This window comes from Chlorocebus sabaeus, chromosome 24, assembly GCF_047675955.1.
Source record: "Chlorocebus sabaeus isolate Y175 chromosome 24, mChlSab1.0.hap1, whole genome shotgun sequence".
Lineage (NCBI taxonomy): Eukaryota > Metazoa > Chordata > Mammalia > Primates > Cercopithecidae > Chlorocebus > Chlorocebus sabaeus.
Window position 1 is genome coordinate 30864190 of NC_132927.1, and position 21260 is coordinate 30885449.

General features: G+C 38.9%; 1 protein-coding gene across 1 annotated transcript; it reads right to left on the reverse strand.

Annotated features, from left to right (window-relative positions):
* Positions 1 to 6117: 6117 nt before the first annotated feature.
* CNIH1 (cornichon family member 1) lies at positions 6118 to 20981 on the reverse strand. The gene is made up of 5 exons (XM_007986727.3): positions 20786 to 20981; positions 15857 to 15925; positions 11273 to 11385; positions 9457 to 9600; positions 6118 to 7029 (listed from the first exon to the last, which is right to left on the reverse strand). Exons 1-5 carry the CDS (start codon positions 20864 to 20866, stop codon positions 7002 to 7004), a joined length of 435 nt encoding a protein of 144 aa, XP_007984918.2. The 5' UTR covers positions 20867 to 20981; the 3' UTR covers positions 6118 to 7001.
* Between the last annotated feature and the right edge of the window lie 279 nt (positions 20982 to 21260).

Here is a 21260-nt window from a genome sequence, read left to right on the forward strand (position 1 = left end):
AGCTACAGATTAACAATTTCTAACTCTCTCACTCCTTCACTTCCCCCTATACAATGAAACAGCTTTTTTCATCTTTAAATTCAACTTTGAGTTACCCAAAACAGTCATTTGGGCTGTAGACAAGGGTCACACACAAAGTGTCAAACAGACACACCTGTTTGAACAGTCAGTGGTTTCAGTAGGGCTTACAGTAGTCACATGGCTCTCTAGGCTACTGGTAATTAAAGTGTGAACCCATGGCCATTTGGCAATGACCACCGGGTTGCAGACTCATAGGCACTTCCACAAAAAGTTTCACATCAAAATTTCATTTTTAAATAATTATTCAATGACCGGCTGGGCGTAGTGGCTCACGCCACTTTGGGAGACCGAGGTGAGCGAATCGCTTGAGGTCAGGGGTTTGAGACCAGCCTGGCCAACATGACAAAACCCCATCTCTACTAAAAATACAAAAATTAGCCAGGCATGGTGGTGCACGCCTGTAATCCCAGCTACTTGGGAGGCTGAAGCAGGAAAATCACTTGAACTCTGGGCAGGCGAGGGCGGGGCGCAGAGGTTGCAGTCAGCCGAGATCACGCCACTGCACTCCAGTCTGGGTGACAGAGCAAGACTCCATCTCAAAAAAAAAAAAAAATCATACAATGACTAAACGTCTTATTTTGTCTCACACTACTCTTCTTGCTGCTGATGAACTGCTTGAATTTCATTACAAAATACTGCAAAACAATTACCAGCCCTGTTTGGAAATTTCAGAGCACTAGTATGTATTGTAATATAAAATCAATATATTAATACAGTCATCCCTTGGTATCCTCAGAGGACTGGACCCCCCACCCCACCCCCAGCAGCAAAATCCATGGATGCTCAAGTCCCTGATAGAAAATGGCATAGTATTTGTATACTTTAAATCATCTCTAGTTACTTATAATACCTAATATAATGTAAATGATGTGTAGTTATTATACTGTATTGGTTTTATTTGTAGTATTATTTTTCAAATATTTTTAATCTGCAGTTGGGTCAGCGGATTTAGAACCCATAGATACAGACGACCAACTGTACTTTTATACATACGCTGCTTCTAGAACTTAACATTTTATGAGGATACTCAGGAAGGTAGGAGGATCACATATCCCAGCAGGATCTAAATGGTTAACCTAGGGATTTCATTTTCTCATATAATTAATACCAAAAGTTATATAGCAAGAAAGGCTTTTTTTTTTGAGACGGAGTCTCACTCTGTCGCCCAGCCTCGAGTGCAGTAGTGCAATCTCGGTTCACTGCAACCTCCACCTCCGGGGTTCAGGCAATTTTCCTGCCTCTCCCAAGTAGCTGGGACTACAGGGGCCCACCACCACGCCTGGCTAATTTTTTTTTTTTTTTTGTACTTTTAGTAGAGGCGGGGTTTCACTGTGTTAGCCAGGATGGTCTCAATCTCCTGACCTCGTGATCTGCCCGCCTCGGCCTCCCAAAGTGCTGGGATTACAGGCGTGGGCCCCTGTGCCCGGCCCAAGAAAGGCATTTTTTTTAAGTACACACTGTAATAATAGATTGGCCTTCTTCATGATTTTTGTATTATAACCATATACAATTTAAAAATCACAATTTCTATTAAACTTTAGACAGTCATTGATATTTACATTAGCCAATCTTTTACCGACAGTCCCCAATCTACAATGGTTCAACTTGGGATTTCTCAACCTTACAATCATGTGAAAGAAATATGTATTCAGTAGAAACTGTAGTTCAAGTATTCATACAACCATTCTGTTTTCACTTTCAGTACAGTACAGTTTGAGACATTCAACACATTATTATATTGGCTTTGTGTTAGGTTATTTTGCCCAACTGTAGGCTGACGTAAATGTTATGACTATGTTTAAAGTGGCTAAGCTATGATGCTTGATAGTTTAGGTGTATTAAATGCATTTGTGACTTACATTTTCAACTTATGATGTCCAGAGATAATTCCATTGTAAATTGAGAAGCATATATATTATCATTCTCTCAACATAAGTACATAGCTTATTCATGAATACTTAGGAAAATGGAGAGAAAATATTGGCATGGATTAATCAAATACTTTAATAATCAACTGAATTTTCAAAGTATTTGCATCTCTCAATTCCCACAGCAAGGGCTATTTAAGCCTCTACATTTAAAAAGCTTCAGTAGACCAGGCGCAGTGGCTCATGTCTGTAATCCCAGCACTAATGGGAGGCTGAGGCAGGCAAATCGCTTGACCTCAGGAGTTCGAGAGCAGCCTAGGCAACATGATGAAACCCTGTCTCTACTAAAAATACAAAAATTAACCGGGTGTGGTGGTATGCATCTGTGGTCCCAGCTACTTGGGAGGCGAAGGTGGGAGGATCACTTGAGCCCAGGGAGGTATAGAGGCTACAGTGAGCCATAACACCACTGCACTCTAGCCTGGACAACAGTGAGACCCTGTCTCAAACAAAAATGAAAAAATTTTTTAAAATGCTTGACTAAACTACTTTAATACTAAGTATAAGGGAAAACATCAACTATTCTGTAACAGGGAAACATGAGATGTCAATTACTAAAATATAATTGTCCAGTTAAATATTCCAGCATTCCAGGGAAAAGTATTTTCTCTACCTCACCTGTGGGATATTCCCCAAAACAATGAGCAAAGAGGGCGGAGAGAGAATCAGAGTCCTGGTCATACACAAACTAGCGGCATTTGAAATTAACACACAGACTCAGCCATTATACATAAACTACACAAGGAAACATTTAAGACAATTTTTATTAAATACAAAAGCAAAATAAGCTCTAAGGAGTAAGGTAGGGCTATACTTAAGGGCATTTTCTGTGGACAGCGGGTACAGCACCATTAAGGTTAGCTTAGATATTAACAAACCATGAGCAGAGACAGCTAACTACATTTTATGTTTCTCTTAGCAGTTTTAGGGTCTGCCTAGTAATCAAGAAATTTTACTTCTCCAGAACACATGAACATGGTAACCAAAGAAATGTAAATACTTAGAAAAAGCACTACACAATAAAATTATGACATGCAATTCTTATGCATGTCAAGATGTTCTCTACATCTTCTACAATGTGCATTAACAAAATTAATGCAGATAAGACCTTCACTCCAACCCCAAAGATCTTACATGGTGAATACTATTTTCCAACACCAGCAGAACAAGCTGCAGTTACTTCTTTTAGACATTTAGCTTTAGAACTCTGAATTTCAAAGTAAAATTGTTATAAAAAAGCTAGTCAATATATTTAGCAATAGAGCCACTCTTTTACTTTTGACATCATTCTGAGGTATTAATTCAGAACCATCTTCTAAGCTATCCTGGTAGTACCACAGACTTACTAGCTGCTGATCATACTGCAGATCAATGACTGATTTGAGCAAAGGAGCTTAAAATGATCTAAGGCTAGCATGATTAAGTTTCCAAAAAGGATGAACATGAGTACTTTTATGAGCAATGCTAGATAAGATATCCATATTTTTCTTTCCCCTAAAGAATGTTGTTTTAGAATATTTTTGCCATCAAAATTTGATTTACAATCATACAGCTGATTGAGAGATGCACATTTATGGATGTCAAATGACATAAATAAGTAAACTAGACACATACTTTTAAACATAGATCATTATTTGAGTGGGCTTGATACACTGCTAGGATATAACCACACCTAAAGTGAAAGCTCACCCCCACAGGGTACAAGCGACACAGAGAAGTCATTATTTACACCATGGCAATATTCCACAAACTCTATTCATAAACATAAAAGGAAAAGAGAGGTGCTGTACAAAGGAAAATATTTTGCTGGTTTCAAAGCACATACAACTTTATTTCCTTTATATGTAAATATTTGACATAGCTTCAAAATATACTGATTTGGGGAGCAGAGAAGAGCTCTATGAGAGCTGTCAGCAGGAGTGGTAGTCAAGGTGAAAACACAGAACTGGCTTTAAAAGAGACACATACTGCAAACTGCTGTGTACTTTGTTGCCATGTGAGACCCTTATCTGGGTACATGAAATTGACTGGTAGGTCTGTCAGTTCGTGGTACAATCAGTGAGCCTAGGAAACCATTACTAATACTGGACCCATACTCAAGTCAAAAGTGGATAGTCTTAGTCATTTCCTGTCACTTCCCTTTCCCATGAAAAATAATTCAAACCTCAAACAAATTAGCAGTTTGTCCATAGCCTGGGACCAAACCCTCCTCTACCCTGGAATGGGGAGTGAGGAATATCATTAAGCATTGAGAAAACTGTCAAATATCATTAATAACATTTGGATATGAGTGTTCAAATAATTTCTACCCCTAAACCTCCTTAGTATTAAAGGGCCATATTGCTGTGATATAGTATTATTACTCAGTAAAGTAACGGCTAAACAGACATTTATTATGTTAGAGTTTTAATTCAGGACAATCTGTGGTATCCATAGCAACAAAAAGTTGTTGGTATAGATATAACCACAGATAGACACAAATGGGGAAAACAATTTCCTAGAGCTAGAAAGCTTTTAAAGATAAAGCACATAATACCAAAAGTAACTATAATAAGGAAAAAAAAAAAAAAAGAGTACCTAAGTGAACAGCTGTTGCTAAACAGGGAATGTTTAACTTAAACTGGATTGTAAACCCAGGTTAACCAAGCCTCAGCTGAACCCACATGAATAATAGGCTAGGGCCACCCCAAAGAGATTGATGTGGAAAATAAATCCAGAGCAATGAAAAGAGGCAGTCAGATATTGTCAGATTCAAGTATTTTGTTTCTGCTTTCTCTTGGTAAGTGATCTAATTCAAAAAACACTGACATGGTAAAAGTGGGTAGATATTAGGAGAACAGGTACTCAATCTTCTAATCACTTACATGCCTAGGAACTAACAAACTACCACAAAGATGGATGAAACTCACTGTCAATCATCTCTGAGGAATCAGCTGAGGACTACATATCTTATTTGGGAAACATGAGAAAGTGGCTTCCACAAATTCCAACCAGTAAACTTACTCCTGGAGAATATTCTGGAATAGATTATTAAAAGCATGTTTGTTAACACTTACGAAGGAAAGTAGTGTTTGCTAAGAGAGGCAGGGTTCGTGAAAATATTTTGACAGGAATACTCAAGTAACAGCCCCAGGAAACCCATCTGGATTATAGACTTGGCCAGGCCTTGCATGATCAAAAGTCCTTATGAACAAGAAAGAAAAATAAGTGCATGCTGATCTAATCAGGTGGACTGGAAACGGAATGACTGCCTGTGCTGAAAGCATGAATCTTGAGAGCCCAGCAAGTACTCAATAAATAATTTGTTGCATGAACTGACGAAGAGTCAGATCCCTCTAGTTCTCCAGCAGTAAAATACCAGGTCTTTAAAGCTTTCCTTGTTATGGAATGGTTCGAGTCTCCTCACTCTTCTGGTTCTACCTCTCTTCCTCAACATACTCACCCCCATTACCCAGAACAGTTAACAGCTACTCTCTCTCCCAACCGTGGGAAACCACTGAAATAAAGCATTTTTCACTAGTAGAGAATAAAACAGCATCTAATCCAACAAGTTATTAGAGTAAGATTTCCACAAACACATCCATAGACTTCTTGGATCATTATGTGAAATTTCTATACATTGGTTCTATTTCTTTTGATCCTCTTCTCAAGAAACTTCCGAACCACTTATTTTATTTTCAAATGCCTTAACTTCCTCATCCCAAATAAAGCACAAGATTTATTTATGCTTATGAAAACATGCAAGCCATAATTTACCTGCCTTACAAGCAGCGGCAAAAACTCAAATTTGCAAGCCATTTTACCTTAAAACTGACTGTTCCAAAAAGGAAAAATAAAAGTAAAATATTTTTAGTGCCACCATAATTTTTCTTAATTGGTAAGAGAAATGATGATGCTATGCCATCCACGTTTATGAATCTTGTCAAATGACAAGAGGTTAATGCGCTTGGCATTTACAAATTTTCCTTTTTAGATCTAGGCATGGTATTTTTCAGAAAAAAATGTAACATAGTACGTCACTTTAAAAAAAATGACAGCAACATGTCTTTATTATGGATTAAGCAAGTTTAAGAAATACTATTTGTAATCTCAAACAATGCACTGAAAGTGAGTCTTAATTTCAGAGTTTTATTGTATTGCACTAAAGGAACAGCAGGATGGTTATACAATTTTCTCTCGTTCAGTTTTGAAAATCTTAAGTACCTGCAAATTCTTAAGAATACCTTTACCACCAGATTAGAACAGTAAGAATAACCAATTTCTTAATAAGTAATGTCTTACAAATAAAAACACATTTAAAATAGCTTTAAATGCATTCTTCACAAGTAATTCAGCATATATTTTTATATCATGTTTACTTATGCTTAAGAATTAAAGCAAGTATATTTATTACTCCAATGGAAATATGGGAAATCTCTCATTCATGCAATATACAGGGATAATATTCAAGTCGAAGGGAAAATTCCCGCTTTTTATTTTTGTAAATGGATCCGTATATAATCGTCTACATGACAGATAAGGAAACCCATGAAGTTTCCCACTAGTCAGATACACATTTTCAGTTCATCAGAAGCACCTGATATCTACAGCTAATTTATAATTAGATACTGTTTCAATGAAACCAAAATGAGCCCTACAAGATCCTATGAACAAAAGCTTCCAATGTACTAGGACAGTCAGTAATTAATGCATCATTCAGAGGATTATGGCTGTTCCTTAAGAAGTGCAAGTTCAAACCTGTCAACACCAGAGGTAATCATTTTATATTAATTTATACGTAATTCCATTTAAATTCTTTATCCAAGTATAACATATGAAAACAGTCTTTCCACAAGCAAAAAATGTGGAAACATTTAAAAATAAGGAGTCATTTTTTAAAGTAACTGATCAGATTCCACAGGCTACTCTTGGACAGGATCTTGCTGGATAGAATCCCTTCATTTGGTGGCTTTTTGCATGCACTTAACTGGACCAATTCTTCTGTGTGTTGTTCTAAGAGCTCACCAAAACATAGATCATGCTGAAAAGAAGAAAAAAGCTGTTAATTTGAACATTCCTAATTATAAAAAAAAAAAAACTCAAGAGCATGAGAGAGTATGCTTTATATAGCAAACTAGTATCACAGAAAATGAAAAGACTAATGACAAGTTCACAGTGATTTTAATTTGCATTTATGGACTTTTGCCTAACATAGGACTTGGCTCAGTGCATGTGGTGTAGTTGTCCCCTATTCCCTTTCCAATTTTAGCAAGTAGAACAGCACAGCTGAAAGCTTAATGGAGGATCAGAGCTTAGCGAAGCCATCCAAACACCACACGCTCTGGAGTCGTGTCTAATAATAGAATGAGCATCTCTGGAGGGCTCACTTCACAACGGGCCCGTTAGGTCTTTCATACACATTACCTCGCTTAATCCTCCAAACAGTCCTAGAAGGCAGGTACCAGTTGTATTCCCATTGTATAGAAAGGAATGATCAATCAAGGATCTTTCCCATTAGAGAAAGGCTCCAAGCAATAGCAACTTTTAGGAAGCGGTTAAAAAAGAAAAGGGGGGAAAACAGCAAAATAAAAGGCAATGACCTTTTGATTTAGGTTTAAGAACTGCCAAGGGCAATTCTACATAGAGTGACAGGGGAAAGGCATAGGGGCATGGTCCAAAAAGCATGTATCTCTAAACAGAAATACAAAGGAGTTGAACAAGCTTGATAGACAACTTTAAAACAGAACAAATGTCCTGGTGCTACCATATCCCGGTGAACATTTTCCCACAACTGCACAACTCCAACTTTATCATTTATTCAATCATTCACTTCATTTCTTTCATTCAACATGTATGTTTGAAGTGCCTATTATATGCCAGCCCTGTTCCAGACATTTGCTATGGAAACTTACAAAATGAAAATTAACAGGAAATTAAAATGACACATAGAATTTCACTTTTCAGAGCATTTTTTTGTTTCATAGATGAGTAATATCTGCATATGCACTAAAGGATATTCATTTTCACAGTAATAGCCTCTAAAAGCATAAAAATACCAAAAATATCTTTTTCCTAAATTTCAGTCTAACCATTCTTTTTCTATGATGGAAACTTATGTATAAAGAGAAATATGAATATGAATATAAGCCTATCTTAGCAAGTTTTCAAGTAACGAAAGGGAGAATGGAACTTTATGCTGTTTTTTTAAAGCTTACAGCTTTTTTGGAAATATTCTGAAAATCAAGGAGAAAGCCCTCTCTAGTTGAATATGTATTGATAAAAAACAAGAAAGTATTTTATATAAGTGATGTGTAAAAGCATATTCACATGGCTTAAAGAAACATATAATTCTACATTTAACAGTGCCCTTTTCTAGTTGTAATAAGCAGTCATTTCACCGCACCTACAACACACCTACAGCAGGGGTTCTCAACCAGGGCAATTTTGCCCCTTGGGACATCTGGGCAATGTCCAGAGACATTTTTGGTTGTCATCGGGGGGCAGGAGGGCACTAATGGCATCTAGTGGGTAAAGGCCAGGGATGCTGCTAAACGTCCTACAATATACAGGACAGCTTCCCACAGAAATTCCCACACAGCCCAGACTGTCAACATTGCCGAAGTTGAGAAATCCTGACCTAGAGGAACAATGAGTCCATCAGAGTATAAAAGAAAAAAAAATCAGGCCGGGCGCGATGGCTTATGCCTGTAATCCCAGTACTTTGGGAAGCCAAGGTGGGCAGATCACCTGAGGTCAGGAGTTCAAGACCAGCCTGGCCAACATGGTGAAACTCCTTCTCTACTAAAAATACAAAAATTAGCCAGGGGTGGTGGTACACGCCTGTAATCCCAGCTACTCAGGAGGCTGAGGCAGGGAAATTGCTTGAACCTGGTGGGGCGGAGGGTGCAGTGAGCAGAGATCGTGCCACTGCACTCCGGCCTAAGCGACAGAGACTCCATCTCAAAACAAAAAGGAAAAAAATCAGAAACTGCACCACCCTGTAAGGTAGAACTACTTATTTCATTCATACCACTCAAATCAAGCAAATCAGAAAATAAAGGGCAGAGCACACCACTTATGAGGAATGATAAAGAAAAAATGAAACATAATGTCGGGAGAGACCCTGAAGACAAGCAGAAACTTCTGCAAACTCACACATCCCTATCCTTCAATGACATCACTTTGCCACAGAGAATGAGGACCATCCTTTACCAACTGAATGTGTCTCAGAACTTAGGAAGCAGCATCCCTGACCAAACCTTCTGCCTCTGACAGCAGACTGGTTTACTGCCTTGATAAGCACCAGTGTGGATCACATTGAGTGTGTGAGAATTTGCTGGTGTGCACCATGCACACTTAAGACACTAAGTTATTCTTCGAATGGATTTTAAGGTGTGAAAACCATAATGCCTGCAAACTTTTAAAGCAGCAAAGTGAAAGCATATTTCATTTTACCTTTTCAACTTACCCGTATAGGTAGTAAAAAAATGCTAGAAGATAAAAAGCTAATTTGCACCATCCTTCCTTCTGACAATATGCTAGAATATCTGCATTCATGATGGTTGTAGGGTCATAGAGTCCTGGGCCACTCATCACTGGTCTACTCATATACCTGGAATAAACACAGTCTATTAGGCATTCAGAAAGGGCAGCAAACGTTCAGATAAGAAAGCGGGTCTGTCTTCTAAAACATCTGTTACGAAAGGTGGTCCACACAGGGAAGCATTCTTTTACTTATAGGTAAAATGCTTTTCTTTTACCATCTTAAATTTAAAAGTAGAGTCCCTAATGAGCAGAATGAGATAGCTAAACAAGCTTCATCTAGTCTCTACCTTTTCAGAAATCCAAGAAAAACAGGAAGAACTGTAAAAAGAAAATAGGTGTTTTGCTTTTACTTATCTGGACATAGTTTTAGATTTACAGAAAAGATGTAAGAACCTTTCACCCAGATATTTCAAATGTCCATTTTTACTATATTTGCTTTATCCTTCTCTTTCTCATTTTGAGTACTGTTTTTTTGTTTTGTTTTGAGACAGGGTCTTACCCTGTCACCCAGGCTGGAATACAGTGGAACAATCTCGACTCACCACAATCTCAGACTCCTGGGCTCGAGCAATCCTTCTGCCTCAAGCCTCCCAAGTAGCGGGGACTACAGGCACACACCACCATGCGTAGCTAATTTTTTTGTATTTTTTGTAGAGAGGGGATTTTGCCATGTTGCCCAGTCTGTTCTCCAACTCCTAGGCTCAAGTGATCCACCCGCCTCAGTCTCTCAAAGTGCTGGGATTGCAGGGAGGAGCCATTGCACCTGGCCCTGAGTAAATTTTTTCTTTTTTTTTTTTTTTGAGATGGAGTCTTGCTCTGTTGCCCAGGCTGCAGTGCACTGGCACAATCTTGCAAACTCCACCTCCTAGCCTGAAGTAATTCTCTGCCTCAGCCTCCCAAGTAGCTGGGATTACAGGCACCCGCCACCATGACTGGTTAATTTTTGTATTTTTAGTAGAGACAGGGTTTCACCATCTTGGCCAGGCTGGTCTTGAACTCCTGACCTCGTGGATCCACCCACCTCGGCCTCCCAAAGTGCTGGGATTACAGGCGTACGCCATTGCACCCAGCCAAGTACATTTTTTTCTGAATCATTTCAGAGTCCATTGTAGACCTGATACCACTTTACTCCTAAATATTTCTTCAGTATGTATCTCCTAAAATCAAGGGCAATAAGGTTGTGACATGCCTATTTAAAACAAAAACTTTTAACTCTATATACTGCAGATATAACTATGGAAGTTAAAAATATTACCTTTTACAAATAACCTAAGTTAGTCATAAACACAGAAAGAAATTCGACATACACTGTACATTTTGACTTATCTGCAATTCAAGGACAAGCAAAGCTAATCTAAGTTGATAGAGGTCTTGGGAGGTGTGGAGGGTAACTGACTAAGATGGGACACAAGTGCATGCTCTGGAGGCCACAACTGTTGTGTATCTTGAGCTGGGTGGTGGTTTAACAGGTGTATACATATGTAAAAATTCATTGAGCTATATACTTCAGACTTGTGCAAAACACTGTTATACTTCACTTTAAAAAAAAAAATTCCTTTAAAAATAAAGCTCTGTAAGAGGTATTGAAACAGTTTTTGTTCATCCACTTGATTTTTAAAAAAATAAATGCCAACTAAGCTTCCATTTTTATGTAGGTAACTAGCATGTGAGATAACCGTATCAACCGCAGTATATTTAAGTTTTAATTTTAAAAAATTAAAAGTGTATCTAAATATTACCTCCAAATATGATATGCCAAGAGGGGCATGTTGAGGCCCAGTGTAAGCCACTCCGCTGCACAGAGAAACATGACACAGAAGAAAGCGTGGATGAGGTACTCTGGGAGTACAAGCTGGAAGGAAAACACAGGCCAGTGATCAAAATGCCTCGGCATTAAGTCAACTGCTAATCTGGAAAGCAGGTGGCAACCAAGTTTCCATAATGAAAAATCACTGTTTTCTTAGAGTCAGAAATAAAAGATGCTACTGAGTTTTATTTCCATGTTTAACTTTTTACCAAAAGTAGGATTACAGGCAAACTGACCAGAGTATATAGCTTGCACTAACATAACACAGTAAGATACATGACTTAAAATTTAAAGCTCAAATTCTTAAGAGTAATAGATCAAATTATACAAAGTTACCACCCAGATTGTTAAACAATTTGCTAGTCAACTAGAATACTTTTTCTTTCCACCATTCAACAATGATAGAAGTACAAAAATGAGATATCTGATCACATGCAACATATTAAAAGTTCCACAGAAACAAAACTCCCCTTTAGAATTTTACACATCGGTGTTTTTAAGCCTTTAACAGAAATCAGAAATGCTACATACACAATATTTAGCAAACCACATCGCATTCCCACAGAAGTAATTTTTTAATGGAAAGCCAATCAGCCAATAATCTCAGCACAGTGGGGGGAAGAACACTAATATGCACAAATGTAAAAGATTTGCTTTCTGCAATGTAGGAGGGAAAAGACTGAGTGCTTAACCATGAAATTAGGATTTTCCAGGTTCCCAAGTTCTCATTCTTAGGTGGCCTTTCCGTTTCTTTACGCCTGCTTGCCAACAAAAAGGTAAGACAAAACAGAAGACCAGTAGAAGCTCAGAACCCAAAAACAAAATAAACCTTTTGGTAGTAGGTAGTATTAAGTGAAGAAAAATTAATTCAAGCAAAATGCTTTTTATAAAATGACCACGAGTTAATGCTTTATTTTAAATTACCTTTCTCATCCTAAAGATTTCAGCCTGAGAACTTTGTGAAATAAAAATACCAATCCCTCTCATTGCAAGTTTCAGCCAAAGTATCTCCTATAAGTCACAGCTACAAAGCCAGTTTCTCAAATGTTTACTTCATACCAAATGGAAATCTTATGAATGCTTATCATCATCAGCTCACTCCTGAGGGGAAACCATGGCTGTAGAGATTGCAATCATACTATATACTCAGGCCCATTTTCTCATACTTCCAAATTACTCTTTCCAATTTAAAGCTGTAGAAGGGGCTTTTCAATGAATACTATTTTAGATGAAATCCAGGTAAACAACTAATCTATACCACTAACCAAATACTTTCTACAAACTTAAACATTATAATAAAAGATAAACTCTGCATATGTACATACACTTCCAAATAACATTTAAGCCAGCATCTATTTAAGATCAAATTTCTCTAAAGAAGAAAATGGCTATAGGACTCCGAAACTCAAGGACTATAACCAGAACAAACCATGAAAAACATACATTTTATTAAGAATTCCACTACAGTTGCTTTTATAATACTTGTTTAAAGTACAGATGTTGTCTCTAAAATATAATAAGCCTATTTCAGCCCTAAAAAGCCAACTGATATCTAACAAACAAATCATCATGCAAGGTTTTACCCTACACTTACAGACTGAAGTATGGAAAGAATGATTTTGAAAGCGTGACCCCCTCCCGCTCTTAATATACTTTAATAAAAAGTGCTAATAAAGATAATCTACAACTCTACCAGTTCTCATATGAAACAAATGTTATTCCCTCCCTTCTCCTCAAAAGGAGTCCAGAAACATTTACCACCCATCTCTCTTAAAAACCAACCCTCTCCGACCATTCTTTAATGACAAAATATCCCCTTAAGTGACACAAAAATTATTCCATTTAGGAACCAAGGTTCAAACAGAAACTAGTATCCAGAAAAAATACCTCATGCAAATATAGCTGAAATGATAGTATTTAAACATGCAAAACATAATATTCTCTTGTTAAAGTTCACAATTTAAAAAATAGTGATATTTGTCTTCCCCCATACTTTGGCAGAACTGTCAAAACAAATTTAAATAGGGAAAACTGTCAGATGCACTGCTATTCAGCCAATTATCGGCACCCTATCCAAAAGGCAACCTGTGCTGCTATAAAAATGGCCTTCAACCTCCTGCAGCATTAGGATGTCCCAAGCACATGTCTCTTCTCAGTGAGAATTTCTTTCCATTAAGAAAAGCCAGGAATCGCACATTACCTGTTAAAATGAAACCAGTCCCTCCTAAATTTACAATACATTAGGAAAAGACAAGAGCTTGAGCTTCAAAAATTAGGCTGTCTTGAGTTCAAATTCTGACTCTATCTTAGCTGTATAACCTTCGGCAAAGTGCTTTAACCTGGCAAAGCTTCAGTTTACTCTCCTATTCATGAGATAACAATATACCTACCTCAGGAGTGTCATAAGAATTAAATTAAAGGCCGGGCGCGGTGGCTCAAGCCTGTAATCCCAGCACTTTGGGAGGCCGAGACGGGTGGATCACGAGGTCAGGAGATCAAGACCATCCTGGCTAACCCGGTGAAACCCCGTCTCTACTAAAAAATACAAAAATCTAGCCGGGCGAGGTGGCGGGCGCCTGTAGTCCCAGCTACTCGGGAGTCTTGAGGCAGGAGAATGGCGTGAACCCAGGAGGCGGAGCTTGCAGTGAGCTGAGATCCGGCCACTGCACTCCAGCCTGGGCGACAGAGCGAGACTCCGCCTCAAAAAAAAAAAAAAAAAAAAAAAAGAATTAAATTAAAAAATCCAGGCAAAGTGCTTAGCACAGAGCCTAGCACCCAGGAAAATCCTCATCTGATTTCAGATATTTTTACCTTCATCATCATTTGGTTATTTGAAGTAATGAAAAGACAAACAGCATAGAACACTATTAATAAACAGCTATCAAAAGGGGAAATTTCAGTTTCTTCATTTCCTGGTAACAACTTCAACTACTTAGGTTAAAATGTTTTACAATTAACACTACTTTCCAACAGAAGGCAAACTCATCTACTCATGTCTTGTTTCATAACAGCAAAGAAACAGCTAGTAAGTTAATACTTTTAATTGTACCTACATCAACTCTTACTGTAACAGTTCTCTAAAGACAAACTAGAAATCTCTTCCACCATCTACAGTTATCTAGGAAACAATAATAAAATGCAAAACTAACTTTCTAGATGCTTTTCCAAATAAAATCCCTCTAGCACACTAGTGCTAGTACACTAGTATGCTAGACAACTAAAATCTACACAAACTCTCTCCTTCATTAAGTAATTTTTAAAGCTGAATTACTGTATTTTATTTCTTGAAGACATACCCATGGCTTTCTTATAAACAACCAACCATTCAATTCCTGACCAATCGGGCACAATCAAATACACAGGCTAAAGGAGAATCTTCCTAAATGCATTCAAAAATACAAAAAACAAGCTGGGTACCTTGGTGTGCGCCTGTAATCCCAGCTACCCAGGAGGTTGAGGCAGGAGGATCACTTGACCCAGGAGTTTGATACGAGCCTGGGCAATACAGAGATCCCCCCCACCATCTCAAAAGAAAATTTTAAAATACATACATATATATTTTTTCAAACACCCCAAGCACAATGGAGCTACAGTAGCACTAAATTCATGATAGCTCAGAACTTAGTGTAATTCAGGCCTGTTTCAGAAATAGAAAGTAAATACACACTAGAAATAACTACGTAGACATCTGTACACAAACTGTTATCTACAAAATTATGGCACCTTAAGTTCAAAGAATGGCATTACTGTGAGATCGAGAGCCCCCAGAACAGAGGTATCCACCTAACAGGCTCTGAATAAACATCAGCTGAAAGAATGACTCATTTATTCCAGAATATGCAAACCAAAGACAAACTAGATATGGCAGATAAGTTCATACTAAAGATTTCACTCACATACTACCTCACCATAAGTCACAACCCGAGAATCATCTCACCATCTATTAGTCATTTTATGTTAACCAACTTTCAAGTACTGCACTAAATAATTTCACATACAAGTGCCTATGGCTATAACATAAAAAAAACGCATACGCATTTAACAGCTTTCCCTACTTGACCGGGCTAGCAAGCATATATTTGCATAAAATATGAAATTTCATGAAATCATAAACCTCAACAGGCATATGAACGAGCACACTGAACAAAACATTACAAATACAAATGCCCTAACCCTCCCCATGAAATGAATATAGCATTAAAACATTAAACTAAAAAGCAGTACACACCTTTAATGCAATTTTGACTCTTTTAATCTTTTTGACCTTTTCAACTGTCTTTGGCCGACAATGTAAAAAGCAGATTGGAAGAATGTTAGTATGACAGCTGACAAGACCACCAGCAGATTAATAATAGAATAGTCAAGCACAACAGGAAAAAGATTTTTTAAGTTCTGCCTACTTCAAAAAGTACAAATATATTATGCTACTCAGAATACTGGCCATTTTCAAATTACATCAAGTTAAAAACAAATATATTTTTTAAAATCTAAAGATAAATCCTATATTATAACTTACGGGATTCAGGGTATTACACTGGTCTATAGGATTCTTGTAATCAGTCTTCAGCTCATCAAATGCTATAATCTAAAATAAAATTAAAACAGTTAGGAACACTCACTTTAATCAAAAACAGCAACAAACCTGCCCCATATTCAAATAATTATTAAAGTTAATAAAACAAGAACAAAAGTACACCGAGATCACAAATACCAATTTACACTAAACTCATATATGACAAAAAGAAGAGCCAGAATCCAATTTAAAGAAGTGAAAACATTCTTATCTCAGTATCACTAAAATTTGGTATCACTGTAATAAATACCTCCAATTTTCAATTTCTTCAATGCCTCTGCTCAAGTTATTTCAACTTATCTCTACTTGAAATAATCTTCTGAGTAGAAAAGTCGTTTCAACTGTTTATACAAATTCCTCTTTATCCAAAAAAAAAAAAACCAACCTTCCTATGCCAATTTCTTTCTGTAGGTTTTCCTAACTCCTTTAGGCAGAAGTAATTGCATCCCTGTCCACATCTCCACACAGCATGGGACTCTATAATGCCATCAATATGGTTTTTCTCATTGCCATGAGTGTGGTATTTACACACAAGTCTGTCCTCCCCTCTACATTCTCAGGGAGAAGGACCATTTTTATTTATCTGTGCATGCTCCTCCTCCCTTGGCACAGTGCTCAGTGGGACACTAGAGATGGATTTTAACTCTTCAATTTGTTTCCATTTGTGCCCAAACACATACATTTCTAAGGATGCTTCTGTCCACACTCTGGAGGAATGTGGCTTCAACTTTAAGAGTCACTAGAATGTATGTTAAGAGTCAAAATAGGGGCTATGCACCACTTTGTGGCATCATTTCAGGTGTCAAAGAAAGAAGACAAAGGCAGCAAGTTGATGGGGGAGCCATGTTAGTTGCCAACACTACTCATCCCAGGTACACACAACCTAAGCTACCCTTCCTCTAATGAGTTAGGAATAGTATCTTTACATGTCAAAGTGTTGCTCAATATTATCAGTAATCAGTAAAATTACATATTTCCATCTTTTAACATGACTGTTTATTTCCCTGTTAAAATTTAGTTTTATAAAAAGATAGTTTAATTTCTAGAGTTCTATAAAATTCACCAACCTGCCCAAATAAAAACTCCAACCAAATAGCAATAGAAGGAAAATAATAAAACATTAGAACGTAATCTCTGAAAGAACAAAGATTGTTATATTTACTATTATGTCCCAGGGCCTAAAATATAAAATAGTGCCTGGCACATAAGTGCTCAATAAACATTAAATGGAAGGAAGGGGTGAAAAAAATAGCACTTGGGATTAAAAAAAAAAGTGCAGAACTCACCAGAGGGGATTTCCCTTGGCTAATGACACCTAAGACAAATGTTAAAAATATAAATGTGTAATTAGAAAATACTAATTTCTGATTACTTATGGACATGATTAGTCAGCTACTTGATGTCAGCCGTGGTATATATCCCCAATGCATTTTAGTAATAAAGCTCAAGACAAGGATCATAATCACAAGTATTTGTCAATAACAAGATTCAACTTAACAGAATACAAAACTTGTCTTTAAAACTGACATTTAGTTGGATATTTTCTTCAGGTGACTTCAAGAAAATCTTTTTTTTTTCTTTTTCTTTTTTTTTTTTTTTTTTTGTGAGACAGGGTCTTACTCTGTCACCCAGGCTGGAGGGCAGTGGCACAATCTCGGATCACTGCAACCTCCACCTCCTCGGCTCAAATGATTCTCCTGCCTCAGCCTCCGGAGTAGCTGGGACTACAGTTGCATGCCACCACGCTTGGCTTATTTTTGGATTTTTTGTAGAGATGGGATTTTACCATGTTGCCCAGACCGGTCTCAAACTCCTGAGCTCAGGTGATCCCCCTGCCTTGGCCTCCTAAAGTGCTGGGATTACAGGTATAAGCCTCTGTGCCCAGCTACAAGGGATCTTTTAAGTATGTTTTGAATGGGTTTCTCTTTGAGTGCTATAGGTTAGGGTTTTCGAACCTCTTCTGAGAAGACTCTTAAATTAATGGTTTTCAAATCTTTTTGCAGCTATGTGGCTGAGCAAAGACACCCACAAAATTTCCCACAGAAGTATAACAAAAATAAAACAGATAAATCCCTAATGATGGCCAAGTACAGAATTCAGGATACCTTCCAACTTGTTACACATCTTTAAGGAATGACTTCTAAACTTTTAAGTTTTCAAACAATCTATGCTCCCGACTCTGTTCTCCACAGAGCATCAATGACATGAATTAGGACTAAATTGACAGATATAATCATCAGCATAAAAAACATTCTCTAATACAGTGACTAATGTAAATAAGATTTTTGGAATGTAATTTAAAAATTGTAAAATGAGTCTTCTGAAAGATACTTCAACTACCTGCTAGAGTTTGGTTTAACTTCTCCAAATCTCAGGTTGAAATCTGATCCCCAATGTTGGAGGCGGGAATCTAAGGGGAGGTGTTTGGGTCATGGGAGCAGATTCCTCATGAATGGTTTGGTGTCATCTTGGAGGGAATAAGTGAGTTCTACTATTAGCACCCAAGAGAACTGGCTGGTAAACAGCGCCTGGCACCTCCCCTTCTTTTTCCTTTGCTTCCTCTCACTATGGGATCTCTATACACTACTCCCCAACCATGAGTGGAAGCAAGCTGAGGCTTTCACCCGATGCCCAGTCTTACAGCCAGCAGAAGGTAAATAAACATCTTTTTTCTTTGTAAATTACTCAGCCTCCCCGTATTCCTTTATAGCAACACAAACGGACTAAGATACTACCTAAGATGATAAACACAAGGATATATGGATAATAGAAAAATTAAAACTATCTATTTATTTAGAATTGTTTCCAAAGGATACTAAGTCTCCGAACGAAGAAATCCCTAAGCATAAAAGCTCTCCACGAATCTGTGGTACAATTTTTTTTTTAATTCTATAACACGACTTAAAATTATTTACTTCGCCCAGACACGCATTTGTTTCAAAGCTGAAATTAAATTACCCATTTTTTGAAAGTGCAGTTCAGGTTTTCCGTAAGCCAAACACTACTTGGTCCAAAACGTACAAATGTGGAAAAGGCTACCCCAGAGCTCTAAGAATCCCCCTCATTCCAGAAAAAAGGAATAACCATCAAGCAGAGAGTGACTTAAAGCTACATCTACAGATGGAATGGAACCACACATTGTCTTTCTTTTTTTTTTTGAGACGGAGTCTTGGCCCAGGATAGAGTGCAGTGGCGCCATCTCGGCTCACTGCAACCTCTGCCTCCCGGGTTCAAGCGATTCTCCTCCACCTTAGCCTCCCGAGTAGCTGGGATTACAGGCGCCCACCACCACGCCTGGCTAATTTTTTTGTATTTTTAATAGAGACAGTGTTTCACCATGTTGACCAGGCTGGTCTCGAACTCCTGACCTCGTGATCCTCCCGCCTCGGCCTCCCAAAGTGCTGGGATTACAGGCGTGAGCCACCGCGCCCAGCCATGGAATCACACATTTTCATCACAGGCTTACTAAGGCTGAGCTAGTCTGTATCCCAAATTATCTTAGGTATTCTTCCACCAAAGCAGAGCTAAAGATGCTCTTCAAATTACTGGCTCTTACTGATAAGCATTCTGAGTTAGCAGTTATTTCTGACACAGTTAATAGCCTACATAAGTATTCCTGATTACAATAAGCAGTCAGGTCCTAAAATAATTATAAACATAACCACACTGCTTAGCAAAAAGAATGGATTGTGATATGCTTCCACTTTCGAGATTTTTTTTTGCATAAGACGCTGCTGCTATTGAATCATTCTGCCCCTCCTTATGTTTCGTAGAAATCCTTGTCACGGGCATGATGAAACCTGACTTAAAATCTACATAAGAGTGAACGTGTTCATTCAAATTAAAAGCAGTATAGGAGAAGGTACTGGAATATGGGGAAAAGAGAAGCAAGTATGAGATACATTTTTAATGAATGATTTCCAGAGGGCTCTCAATGCTTTTAATTTCGTGCTAAAGCAACAGAAATTCTTTAAAATCTCTGTAGAACTATGTCGCTCGGAACTTACGACTTTTTCCTTAGAGGGACCAGTAATGCTGTGCTTCCACCCTGCAACAGTGATGATGATGTGTGTAACAGAAATAAATACTGCCCTCAAAAAGCTTAAGGTTTCTGAGCATCTCAAAATCAAAGAAAACCCCCTCTACTAAATCAAGCAATCCTGAATATAAGGGTGGCTTGGAAGGCTGCCGGTTGGAATTCCAGCGGTCAAAGTATGATTTGGGGGGGAAACGCGGACATGCAATCAACAAAGTAATCAATCGAACTTGCATCAAAGTTCACCAGGAAACAACAATCTGGAAAAAGAAAAAAAAAAAGTAATTTGATTTGAAGAGCACCCAACAAGTGCTGAGAAGTAGAGTTGGAAATTCACCCTAAGTAGGTTACATTTTGGCCACAGTTCCGTGGAAACCCTAAAAGAAAGCCAATCTACATTAACAAAAATTAGGAAAACTTCATTCACACTACGCCCGTACCACCATGCCGTTGACATCCTCCCCAGGGATGCGGGGATACGGGGATGCAGGGCCGCGGGCCAGCAGAGGTCGGTGCGAACGCAGCGCGGAACCGCAGGGGCCCGCCTGGACCGCGGCCGCCCCACCCAGCCCGGGAGGAGTAGCGGTGCGCGCGGCCTGTGCCAAGACACCGCGAGCGCATCCACCGGGCGACCGCGCGCCCAGGCTCCTCCAGTACCCGCGGCCCCCAAACCGCGGATGGATGGCGCGCAGACCCCTCGCCGCGCGCCCGCACCAGCCGGACCGCAAGCCAGGCGCGCAAACCACCGGCCGCCGTGGCGGCCCCGACCGCGAGCCCCGGGCGAAAAGAGGCTGCGCTGCCGCCTCGCCCTCCCTCCCACAACCCCGGCTACTCACGTGCCAAATGGCGAAGAAGATGAGCGCGGCAGTGAGCAGCAGCGCCAGCATGTAGCAGAAGGCCGCGAACGTGAACGCCATGGTTAGGGAGGAGGAGCAGGGAGCGGCGCCGGTGCCAGCGGAGAAAGGCGGCGCAGGGCCCTCTGGGTAAAACCATTCACTTCCCCCGGCCACAGCCACGACCGCCGCCGATACCACCTCAGCGCCAGCCCTCTCAGCGCGCCTGCGCACCAGCCCAGCCGCCCCGGCGCCCTCTGATGGCTGGAGTCTGCGTTGCACTGACATTGTCCGCACAGTTGATTATTTTTCCTTCCTTCTCGCGTTTATTCTTTCAACAAATATTTATTGAATGAGTGCCTAGTTTGTTACAGGTACCGCGTTTCTCGCTTCAGATACAAAGATGAATAAGATAGTACCTGCATTGAAAGAACTTAGTATAGTGCCGGAAATTAACACCTAAAAAAATAATTATTAT